This window comes from Electrophorus electricus, chromosome 8, assembly GCF_013358815.1.
Source record: "Electrophorus electricus isolate fEleEle1 chromosome 8, fEleEle1.pri, whole genome shotgun sequence".
In the NCBI taxonomy this organism is placed as follows: domain Eukaryota; kingdom Metazoa; phylum Chordata; class Actinopteri; order Gymnotiformes; family Gymnotidae; genus Electrophorus; species Electrophorus electricus.
Window position 1 is genome coordinate 2,550,788 of NC_049542.1, and position 12,998 is coordinate 2,563,785.

The 12,998-nt window shown below is 50.0% G+C and overlaps 1 protein-coding gene across 1 annotated transcript in view; it reads left to right on the plus strand.

The window, feature by feature from the left end:
- The window catches only part of LOC113567871 (A-kinase anchor protein 7-like), a 20,323-nt gene extending 7,889 nt beyond the window's left edge, over window positions 1-12,434 (plus strand). The window contains exons 7-8 of the mRNA XM_035529160.1: window positions 2,046-2,193; window positions 11,704-12,434. Coding sequence (XP_035385053.1) covers window positions 2,046-2,193; window positions 11,704-11,882 — 327 coding nt within the window. The 3' untranslated portion in view covers window positions 11,883-12,434. The remainder of the gene's footprint in view (window positions 1-2,045; window positions 2,194-11,703) is intronic.
- Window positions 12,435-12,998: the final 564 nt, after the last annotated feature.

Sequence of the window (12,998 nt, forward strand, 5' to 3'; positions counted from 1 at the left end):
CACACACACAATACAGAGCAGAACTGGGTCTGTATCACCTACACACATACACACACACACAACACAGAGCAGAACTGGGTCTGTATCACCTACACACGCACGCACACACACACACAGACAACACAGCAGAACTGGGTCTGTATCACCTACACACACACACACACAAAACACAGAGCAGAACTGGGTCTGTATCACCTACACACACACACATACACACACACACAATACAGAGCAGAACTGGGTCTGTATCACCTACACACATACACACACACACAACACAGAGCAGAACTGGGTCTGTATCACCTACACACGCACGCACACACACACACAGACAACACAGCAGAACTGGGTCTGTATCACCTACACACACACACACACACACACACACACACACACACACAACATAGAGCAGAACTGGGTCTGTACCACTCACACACACACACACTCACACACACACAAAACATAGAGCAGAACTGGGTCTGTATCACCTACACACACACGCACACACACAAAACACAGAGCAGAACTGGGTCTGTACCACACACACACACAAAACATAGAGCAGAACTGGGTCTGTATCACCTACACACACACACAAAACACAGAGCAGATCTGGGTCTGTACCACACACACACACACACACAAAACACAGAGCAGAACTGGGTCTGTATCACCTACACACACACACAAAACACAGAGCAGAACTGGGTCTGTATCACCTACACACACACACAAAACACAGAGCAGAACTGGGTCTGTACCACACACACACACACACACACACACAAAACACAGAGCAGAACTGGGTCTGTATCACCTACACACACACACACACACACACAACATAGAGCAGAACTGGGTCTGTATCACCTACACACACACACAAAATACAGAGCAGAACTGGGTCTGTATCACCTACACACACACACAAAACACAGAGCAGAACTGGGTCTGTATCACCTACACGCACACACACACAACATAGAGCAGAACTGGGTCTGTATCACCTACACGCACACACACAACAGCAGAACTGGGTCTGTATCACCTACACACACACACACACACAACACAGAGCAGAACTGGGTCTGTATCACCTACACACACACACACACACACACACACACACAGAGCAGAACTGGTTCTGTATCACCTACACACACACACACAGAGCAGAACTGGGTCTGTATCACCTACACACACACACACACACACACACACACACACACAGAGCAGAACTGGTTCTGTATCACCTACACACACACACACACACACACACACATACACAGAGCAGAACAGCTTATTTATGTAATAATCAATATCAAAATCTGTTTATAAAACCACTGCTCCCATTATTCTGGGGACACACATTTGGGGATTTGTTCTGAGATCTGCGGTGTCCATAAAAACAGGGGGAGAAGGGGAGAGAATGAAGGGCTAATGAGAGAGAGAGAAAGACGGAGAGAAACAGAAGAACACAGAGAGAGAGAACAGCCCAGCTCCTCCCAGTGTGTCTGAGCTCCATCTGCTTTCAAACCCCTCCCGCTGAAAGGTCCTCACTCACCAGCGCGTGCAGTTCACAAACAGACTCTCAGACCCTGTCATTCACCATTCTTTCTTTCTTTTGCACTGTTTCTCACACTCCCTCCCTCTCTCTCTCTCTCTCTCTCTCTCTCTCCCCTTCTGTCCATAGTGAACTGTTGCCTTTCTTATTGAGAAGTTCTTTGCAGGAACTGTTTTTTTGGTTTCTGTGTTTTTTAGGTTAACGCTCTTTCAGTAAGACGTGCTTATATATCTGGATACATGAGACTGTGGGATGGGTACGTGCACATATGCATGCCTGTGTGTGTGTGTGTGTGTGTGTTCCACTCAGGATGGAAGGACAGACAGGAGTCGCGTCTTTAATCTTCCCACCAAACACATTTCCTGCCGAGGTTATCGGCCTCCACAGATGGCGCCTTCCCCTACTGTTGCTCTCCCCAGCAGGGTCGGGCGCTCAGTGTGTGTCTTATATGTCTGAGCTCGCGTGTGTGTGTGTGTTGCAGGGAATTAAGAAGCTGGACCCTGCCCTGTACACAGCATTCGAGCAGCACGTCTTTGGTGAGGAACCCGTGTGTAGCCTCGATCTTTGCTCGATGTTGAAGAAGAAGGAAGCTGATGGACACTACCACCGCGAGAAATCTGTCACCTTCGGTAAGTCCCATGCGTCTCTGTTCAGTACAGACCTCAGACTGCGTCGAACCCGACCCGGACCTCCCTCTGGGGTAACGCCCTCTGCGGGTGAGAGACTGAGGGTTGAGTAATGAGGAGACTATAGAGGAGCCTTTTCTCACATGCTCTGGTTCGGTTTGTGGTCCTGATTCACTGCTGTGGTCCTGGTTCAGTGCTGTGTATAATTCAGTACTGTGGTCCTGGTTTGGTACTGTGGACCCACTTCATTACTGTGGTCTCAATTCATTACCATGGACCCAGTTGTGTACTCTGGTCCCGGTTCAGTACAGTGGTCCTGAATCCTGGGTAACGCAAAAGTAGATAGTGAGAGTAGATAGCCTACGACAAACTTCTATTAAATCAGTATGCCATATGCAGTACGCGACCAGAATTAATGTTTCCGGTACGCAAAAGATACCCGGATTACGTAGTACTCTGGACAAATATTCCAGTACGCTACCAGAGCTCGAGCACAGCGTTTATACACGCAGAAGAAACACTTTCTGCATTTTGGCCGTTTGGTGCCCAACAGTGCCTTCTTGTGGCAGTGCAGAGGGTTGCACCACACGCCCCTCCTGGAGGAGCTGAGGTCTTGCGTGATAAGGATGGGTTCCTCAGGATGTTTTCCAGTGGAGATGCTTCCTAAAGGCCTCTGTCCCCGGAGGCCGGCCGCGCGTCCGAGATGGGAGGCAGGAGCAGTCCGGAGAACGTCTCTGCGGCGTGCTGGGGCTTTATCCTCACTGCTACCCCTGTGTGGCCACCGTCCGCTAAACCTTGAAGAGCAGCCAGATCCAAAGTCGATTTCTCTGTCTGCTTTCGCGGAGTAAGAGCGTAATCAAGCAAGCCCGAAAAGGCCCGCATTAGGTCTACCTCGGCCAAAGCAAGATCGATATTACCTCGCGTCTGAAGGAGCGACGATGTACAAGGACGCTTGTCCTGGCGTTCGGTCTCCTGTTTCTGAGGAGCGCTCACGCTGGGGTTCGGGTCGGTTAGATCGATACCCGTGTGCTGCGTCTGATGTCACATCCCCTGGGGCGTGTCTGCTCGACAATGGATCTCCTACTGCAGCCATTTCTTGTTCCCCACAGGGACAGCCAAGAGTCTGTACGTTACATACCCTATGAGAGGGAAGCGCACACTACAGCTGACCGCAACGCCACGGGGCACTTGTGAGTGTGTGTTCCGCCGTCCTTGAGACATTTTGTCATCAGGCTCCTGACTGGATGTGGCGCGTAACCTGTCGCCATGCCGATCGTCTTGAGTGCCAGGAACGCATACGCGGATGCTGATTAAACATACCCGTGGTGCGTGATTACCCGCGTGGACCAGCACTGAAACCTCCAGTATCGTCTGATACAGACCGTTTGTTGTTCTTTCAAATCTACAGAGCTCTAGCACACACTTTACTTAATTGAATCGTAATGAGGACGTAACACCCTCTACACCGCAGCGACCCGTAATGAGGACGTAACACCCTCTACACCGCAGCGACCCGTAATGAGGACGTAACACCCTCTACACCGCAGCGACCCGTAATGAGGACGTAACACCCTCTACACCGCAGCGACCCGTAATGAGGACGTAACACCCTCTACACCGCAGCGACCCGTAATGAGGACGTAACACCCTCTACACCGCAGCGACCCGTAGCGAGGACGCAACACTCTCCACGCCGCAGTGACCCATAACGAGGATGCAACACTACACCGCAGTGAACCGTAATGAGGACGTAACACTCTACACCGCAGTGACCACTATGCACAGAGGTGGGGTAGTAAGTCTTTGGTGGGGAGGAATGACCCCAGGGTGAGTAATACCGTGAGCGTGACACCCTCTGAGTCTCTCTGAACACGCCCTGGAGCCCAGACTGGTCTCCATCTGCCAGCAGGCTGCAGTGGCCAGTACTGCCTGCAGGAGGCAGTGTTTATCCACATTGCGGGGGTTTTTTTTTAATGCATTTTTAGAATCTGGCAGATCGGCGTGCCTGTATTTATCAGTATGAGGACGTGTGCGTGACTCCTGACCTGAAATGAACCCGTGACCTTGGCGTTGATTCCGCCATGTGCTACCTGCTCTGCCGGGTGGGCTGCACGGTTAGCAGATGTGTCTGCTAATGACTGTTAATAGGCTGAAGGTGTGTGTGTGTATGTGTGAGAGAGAGTGTGTAAAACGCTGTTCCTGTGCTCTGGTCCTCTGTGTAGTTTTGTTACTTTTCAGAGATTTATGACGACTGCTTTTTGACTGCAGGCGGTTCCCACATAATGGCTGTCAATTTTACCATGCAAGTGGCATTACTGTGTGTGTGTGTGTGTGTGTGTGTGTGTGTGTGTGTGTGTGTGTGTGTGAGCCCATTCATTTTATCCCGATTTGCTTTCAGCTTCCACATCTTGGAAACAGGCCAGCACTTCCAGCTGGCCGTGCATCAGTGTGTGTGTGCGCGCGTGTGTGTGTGTGTGTGTGTGTGTGTGTGTGTGTGTGTATGTGTGAGTGTGTGTGTGTGTGTGAGAGAGAGAGAGAGAGGACTGCAGAGTCTCAAAATAACAAAGTGTTCCAGAGTTCATTTTCAGCTTACATAACGGACAAACAGAGTTTGACATGTTTGAAGTTCTGTTATTGCGTTTGTCTGCTTAGCATCTTCAGCGTGTGTCAGTAGCTACAAAATCCCGCCACGCCTCACAATGGGCTGTTCTTCCACCTTGTAAAGTTTACATCCTGGGTGTAAACTTTACGTCCTGGCCGAACCTGCTTTATCTCCCATAAACATTTAGAATAGCGGTGTCAGCCGTTCAGATTAGGGTAGCCGGAAATCATCGACATTGGACTAGAATTTCTAGAGTTGTACGAGTCGCCACAGACCCGTAGAGTGGCGGCCACGGTGCAGAGTCTCTCTCAGTACAGGGCGCTTCGGCCCGTGGCGTGGGCCTCTAGAACGACCGGGCACATGTCTGTGGAGCCTGTACCCGCCCGGACCTTCTAGATGCCCCTTTCTAGATGCTGCAACGTCCTCTGTCGGGATCATAAAGACGCTCGTGGGGACCAGCCGCCATCCCTCTGGAGCAGAGACGAGCGTGCCGGACACTGGGAGGAGGGAGGGAGAGAGAGAGAGAGAGAGAGAGAGAGAGGAAACAAGTGAGAAGAAGAGACAACCCCACACACACACACACACACACGCAGGGCCCTTATCCTTCCACTGGGGACAAGGCACGAGCTTATAGTTTCAGAACCCGGGGGGTAAGAGAGAGAGTGTGTGTGTGTGGGGGGGGGGGTAAGGGGGGGGGTAAGAGGGGGGGGTGATTATATCTAGCACATTTTGTTCCTTAGTTTTGCAAGTATGATTGCATAATCACACACAGGCATAATACTAACAGCTAAACAAAGAAAAGTGTGTGTGTGTCTGTGGACTCAACTGTGAAAGCAAGGTCAATACAGTTCATTTTATGTAGGTCACATGTCAAGTCTGAGCTCTACTGTGTGTGTGTGTGTGTGTGTATCACAAATAATAATAGAACAGTAGAACAACTGAGTGACTTACTGAAGACAAGATATGTGCTTTTGATGTTTGTGCGTCTGTCCATTTGTATGTGGGTCAAAACACAGAACCTGGTGTCTTTTTATATATATATATATATATATATATATATATATATACACACACACAGACACACATATATATGTGTGTGTGTGTAAATGTATCTGTATTTGTATATATGTGTTTGTGTGTGTATGCGTGAGAGAGCTGGAGATATTGTGTTTCGGTACATCTGCCATTGCACTGGATTCGGACTCACTCAGGAAGCGAGTAATTAGTGAGTGGCATGTTTCAGTCTGACCAATGACAGATTACCTCCATCAGTCCCAAACACAACCTGCCGCCGTCTGCAGGCCGGGTATTTGCTAATTGGTTGTTAATTGATTGAGTTTTGTCCAGGTTGTTGTCCGGATGAGTGCGGCGTGTACGGAAGCAGGGCTGAGAATGGGACTGTACACCCGCACACCCGGGTGAAGGGCAGTCTTGCTGAACCTTGGTCAGGTTTATTGTTCAGGTTTATATACATGTTCTGCTGTAAAACAGCAATTTCTCACTCACACACGCACGCACATGCACGCAAGCTCACGCGTGACAGTCACCATTCATTCCAAACCAATCATCTAAGCCAATGAGAAGCAGGGGGTGGGGATTAGAGTCTCCTCTCCCTCTCTCACACATGCAGACACACACACACACGCGCGCGCACACACTCGCACAATCTCTCTCTTTCTCTCTCTCATGCAAGCAGTCAGAGCAGGTTGCGTGAGGCGTTCTGCTCTCTCTCTCTCTCTCTCTCTCTCTCTCCCTCTCTCTCCCTGTCTCTCATGCGCGCGCGCACACACCTCGACGCGCACCACATCTCGGTCTGCTCCTGGAGCCGCCGTCGGATTAAAGGCAGTGCGCCGTAGAAGAGAGAGAGAGAGAGAGAGAGAAAGAGGGAGAGGGAGGGAGGGAGAAGGAGAGAGAGAGAGAGGGAGAGAACCATGGGCCAGCTCTGCTGTTTCCCCTTCTCCCGCACAGAGGACAAACTCGGTAAGGGACGGGACTATTGTTTATGGTTCTCCGTGTGCCGTGTGCCGTTCTCAGGTAGCGCAGCCGAGGGTGGACGGGAGACTGCTTCGCTGGATGTGTGTGACAGGCTTAAGCAGTGTGTGTGTGTGTGTGTGTGTGTGTTTTAAAGAGTGCTATTATCTGGCTGTGTGTGGAGTACTTTTCTCACGCTGCGAGGGTGCGTGTGTGTTCATTTCCTTTCCTGTGTGTCATCTCTTAAGTTGTGTGTGTGTGTGAATACATATTTACAGTTTATTCTTCTAGATTTGTGTTCATGCTGTGTGTGTGTGTGTGTGTGTGTGTGTGTGTGTGTGTGTGTGTGTGTGTGTGTGTGTGTGTGTGTGTGTGTGTGTGTGTGTCTGTGTCTGTGTGTTTGGAGCGTGGGTCTCGTGTTCTGTCTGTGTGTTTGGAGCGTGGGTCTCGTGTTCTGTCTGTGTGTTTGGAGGGTGGGTCTCGTGTTCTGTCTGTGTGTTTGGAGCGTGGGTCTCGTGTTCTGTCTGTGTGTTTGGAGGGTGGGTCTCGTGTTCTGTCTGTGTGTTTGGAGCGTGGGTCTCGTGTTCTGTCTGTGTGTTTGGAGCGTGGGTCTCGTGTTCTGTCTGTGTGTTTGGAGCGTGGGTCTCGTGTTCTGTCTGTGTGTTTGGAGCGTGGGTCTCGTGCTCTGTCTGTGTGTTTGGAGCGTGGGTCTCGTGTTCTGTCTGTGTGTTTGGAGCGTGGGTCTCGTGTTCTGTCTGTGTGTTTGGAGCGTGGGTCTCGTGCTCTGTCTGTGTGTTTGGAGCGTGGGTCTTGTGCTCTGTGTGTTGGGTGGGGGGGGGATCAGGTGAGTGTTGGGAGATCTGATCTGTAGTGTGGAATGTTTCTCTCTGCTGTTATGGAGGGGGTCACTGGAAAAGTCCATTTTAAAGATCAGTTGAACTTTTGCTGATGTGAATGTGTTTGTGAGAGAGTGGGTGGGCGTACATGTGTGTGAGAAAGCTAGAGGGTGTGTGTGAGAGAGGGGGAGTGTCTAGTGCGCGTCCTACTTTACTGAGCGTGATGTGGGGGGTGTTGGTGGGTTAAGGGGGATGACGTCTCAGCGCTGAGATCAGGAATAAGTCATCTGACTGCAGGGACATATATGTGCCCTGAGAGTGTGTGTGTGCACGCATGTGTATTGTATAACGGGTTGCTGTTCGGGTCTTTCTGCAGGTACGTTCTATAACTGAGATTTTAGCAGCGGGGTGTTTTGGTTTTTTTTTTTACACACACACACACACACACACACACACACATACACACTCTCTCTATTTCTTACTCTCATATACACACACTGGCTAGTGGATAGTTACACTGTAGTGGAATAGAAGAGGCACAGTAGTGTTAATAGACCATACGTCTCTCTCTCTCTCTCTCTCTCTCGCACACACAAACCTCTCTCTGTCTCTCTATCACACACACACACACACACACACACTCTCTCTTCACAGAATATTTACTCATTCCACAACAATACGGTTAAGCCAGTTTGGATAAGCCAGTTTGCCTTCATGGTGGATAGGAAGTCCTGTTGTCAGTCAGGACAATGGAGGAGTGTTGTGGATGTGGATGATGCTGGGGGAGGAACAGGTTCACTTTGCGACTGGGAATCCAGCTCACAGGCATCCAGAATTAATATGGAATCTCCAGGAGCAGGGTGAGGTCTAAACTCTGCAGGGGGTGGATGTCCAGGAGCAGGGTGAGGTCTAAACTCTGCAGGGGGTGGATGTCCAGGAGCAGGGTGAGATCTAAACTCTGCAGGGGGTGGATGTCCAGGAGCAGGGTGAGATCTAAACTCTGCAGGGGGTGGATGTCCAGGAGCAGGGTGAGGTCTAAACTCTGCAGGGGGTGGATGTCCAGGAGCAGGGTGAGATCTAAACTCTGCAGGGGGTGGATGTCCAGGAGCAGGGTGAGATCTAAACTCTGCAGGGGGTGGATGTCCAGGAGCAGGGTGAGGTCTAAACTCTGCAGGGGGTGGATGTCCAGGAGCAGGGTGAGATCTAAACTCTGCAGGGGGTGGATGTCCAGGAGCAGGGTGAGATCTAAACTCTGCAGGGGGTGGATGTCCAGGAGCAGGGTGAGATCTAAACTCTGCAGGGGGTGGATGTCCAGGAGCAGGGTTGGAGCTCAACTAAGATAGAGAAGCAGTGCAGCAGCCCACATGATATCTTCTAATTCTAACCATGAGAGACATCCGAGATGAGTGTGGATTTTGTGTTGTGTCCGGTCCTGAAGATGTCCTGCGCTGTTACCGAGGCGTTGCTGTGGTTACGCAGAGCCCGGTGTCTTGCTTGTCCAGCGTGCCGAGGAGATGCAGTTCTACAAAAACCGTTTAGAGGACACAGTTGCCGGTAGTGGCCTGTTCTTGGTATGGGGGAGAGTGATGTAATGAGCTGAGGACTCTGTTACCCATGGAGACTGGTGGTGGTGACCATTATGAGATGAGTGTGAGTGTGTATTTAACCTGATTTCAGTCTGGTCAGGTGTTTGTGTTTACACCAGTTGACCTGCACGTGATCAGTTAACAGGACTCTCCTTAAAAGAGGCTGGAGAGTGTTATCAAGAAAAACTCACACACGTGAAATACTTACACAACCATGCGCTCACGTGAAGTACTTACTCACACTCATATGCACTCACGTGAACTACTTACTCACGCATGCGTGCACGTGACATTAACATATTTGCGGTCTGTCTGAAGTATCTGGTTAACTCCACAGTCCTGACTAGTGGCATCTGAGTTTGAGCTATAGAAGAGGGCAGAGCTCCCAGACCATTAAAGATCCTCTCTGCAATCTTACAACAACAGACATAACCCTTCCCCCTTGTCTGAGTTGAAGATTAACAACCATCCTCAAATATTTGAACTAATCTAATCAGACTCGTGATCTGCAGCCCCAATCAATAGCTGGAACAGGTTTGGAAAACCTAACCAGTGTTTGTAAACAGTAATAGAACGACTTGGCTCTTGACAGGTTGCGCTTCTTTTTTTTTTTTTTCCTGAGCACTTCAGGTGTGCACAATTGTCTTCGGTGGTAACGGTAAATTAACTTAATTTAAGGCAAGTGAGATCAGATTGCAGAGAGCAGCTTTAAATGTGCTGTAATGGCTTCTCAGAGTCCAGTGCTCCCAGCAGTAGGTGACGACAGCACACGTGTGTGTGTGTGTGTGTGTGTGTGTGTGTGTGTGTGTGTGGCACTCGGCATGCACACTAACTACGCAGCCTCTCAGCTCTCATGGGTAGGGATGAGAGAGGGAGAGAGAGAGAGAGAGAGAACGAGGGAATGAGGAGTGTTTATAGCCTTCATAAAGTTACGCAACTTAACTGCTACTATTAAGCAACAGCCGCAGCTCATGTAGTTCAACGATGTCGAGGTATTCAGAAGTGTGTGTGTGTGTGTGAGAGAGAGAGAGAGAGAGAGAGAGAGAGAGACAGAAGTGACTTGGCTACTTTCCTGTCAGCTGCGTATAATATAGTGAAGCTTTCAGTTGTACATGTGTTACATCAAACCATTGCTGAGTCTGGAGAGTCTGTTTTGCTTTTGTTTAATTTCTCTGATGTCCTGCCCTGAGCTCAGAGTGCTCCTGGATTCAGACCCAGGAGCTAAGCCTCCTCCTGTGCTTCAACAGCGTCAGCAGTCAATACGTCCTGATCGGCGCCGTGATTCAAAGAGTTTCAAAAATCAACTCACCACTCACCTGAAATCAGACATCAAAAATCAAGAAGAGCAAAACAAATTTTCAGAAGATTAAAGTATGTGTGAATTAAGGAGAAAATGTTGTTTACACTTTCTGATGTTTAGTAATGAATCAGATCAATAAGGCATTAATTACCAAAGCAACAGCCAATACTACCCAGATTAGCAAACCGCATGCTAGGTGTGTAATTTATGAATGAATTTAATTTAATTCTGAATTATGGGGCGTTGTATTATATATGATTATTGGTAAGAATATCTAATCGCCATGCCGTCGTGATGAAGTGTGAGGGCTGGGAGCGCCGTAGCCGTGGGAGATCAGGGTCGGGGCCCTGATCAGCGCGAGCCGTTCTTTACCGAGCGCACGCTTCTCTGCACTCATGGATGCTGAAGAGGTTTTGTTTGTCTTTCAGATCTTTTGCAGATCAAACCTCGCAGAACACGGACAAGTAGGTCTCTTTCTGACAGCCCCCTTCTTCCTAAAAACACACACACACACACAAGTCTAATGCTCCGTGTCCATGCGCGCTCACAGCAAGCAGTAGGGGTCTGGCGTTCTGGAGGCTGACTGGGCCTAACCTCTGGAATTCTGGGATTTGTAGTTCACTTGGCCCTGCTGAGAATAGGCAGAGGAGCTGCTGAAGTGTTGAAACCACGGTCGGGTGGTCTGCGGAAAAACCCTTCTAATCCGTAACACCTAAAATATTTGCAGAGACAAAATGTCCCTACTTACAAATTTCATACATGGCTACAAGCATATCGAGCTTCCATCAGAGCGTGAGAACCAGAGCAGAAGTTACTGACAAAAGCCTTTCTCATCGCTCCTGTATGTCGGACTGAAAAGATGAATGCATTTTTAATGTGTCTTATTACTCTTATACAGGCCCCAAATAGTTTATGACTAGAACATGGCCCTTTCCTTCCAGAAGAGAGTCAACGTTTCTCACAGATCTTGCACAGATCTGTGAGCCTCAGTGGCACCGTGCGGTTTGTAGGATAACTGCTGCTCATTAGCTTCTCTTCTCTAGTGCAGACAAAAAGTAGAGAAACTCCGGGTGCACCAGGCAGGTCTCGACTGGAGGTGCGCACGTGTTTCCGTAGGCTTGCTGGATCCGTGCGGTTAGCTTCTGTTACCTGTGCTAAGCAGCAGGTGTCACTCTTTGGTGACTGTGTGTGTGTGTGTGTGTGTGTGTGTGTGTGTAGGTGCTAAGCGTGGTCCGGAGCTCGATGACGAAGAGCTGGTGAGTCTGAGTAAGCGTCTCGTGGAGGACGCCGTGTCTCGCGCCGTGCGCCAGTTCACGGAGGAGACGCAGAGAAACGGAGTGGCGACTAAAAACGAGGCCCCTCCCTCAGCCAGCCCCGACCCCATCGCCACCAAATGACCCCGTGACCTCTGACCCTGCCCCTCATCCCCCCCGGGTGAGAGCCTTGGGTAGGGAAGAATCAGTGAGGAGGTACAAGGGACAATAAAGTGGAGCTGAAGACAGGACTCCTAAGAGAGAGGGTGTGTGACCCCTGACCTAAGCTTCCGTTCCCCTCCAGACGGACGGACGGAGACGCCGAGGAGAGAGAAAGTGGAGGAAAAGCTTCACGTTCATGTCGCCTCCTGGCAGCGGGAGTCCAACACACACACACATACACACACACACACAGACAGGCGTGTCGTGGAGTCTGGTTTGGTGCAGAGCGTCTCTCTCGGAGTGTAGCATCCATCACAGCAAGAGTCTGAACTGACCACTACAGTGTCTCTGCCAGCAGGACAGGGTGACCAGAACCAGAGCCTGAAAGCGTGCGCACACCCCCACACGGACAACGTGGCTCCCGTTACCATGCGTGTGTGTGTGTGGGAAAGACACTGGGGATTTCTTGAGGACGTTAAGAGTGTTCACAGTCATGAGGGTATCCCTTTGTTTTGGTTGTTTCTGTAAAGGACCCTGGCTTTGTTTTTGTTTGTTTGTCTGTCTGTCTCCCGTAGGCCGTGTGATTGATGCACAGGTGGTTAGGAGGAAGCTCGACTCAGAGAGAGCGAGTGTTCACGGGAGAGTGAGAGACTTTAAGACACTATTACAGCAACCATCAGTTCAAGCACTCATCGCACAGGAGCTGGGCCTGACCCCTTCAGTGTACACACACACACAACCAGCACCGTAACCCAGAAACACACACACATACACACCGTACACAGGAGCTGGGCCTGACCCCTTCAGTACACATACCCCCACACACAACCAGCACGGTAACCCAGAAACACACGCGCATGCGCGCACACACACACACACACACCGTACACAGGAGCTGGGCCTGACCCCTTCAGTACACACACACACACACACAACCAGCACCGTAACCCAGAAACACACACACATACACACCATACACAGGAGCTGGGCCTGACGCAGCTGCACAATAACTTTGAAACACACACACCTAGCTAGCTTGATAACTCTGACCCCTACACAAAAACACACATACACCTAACACACAGGCAGACAAACAGC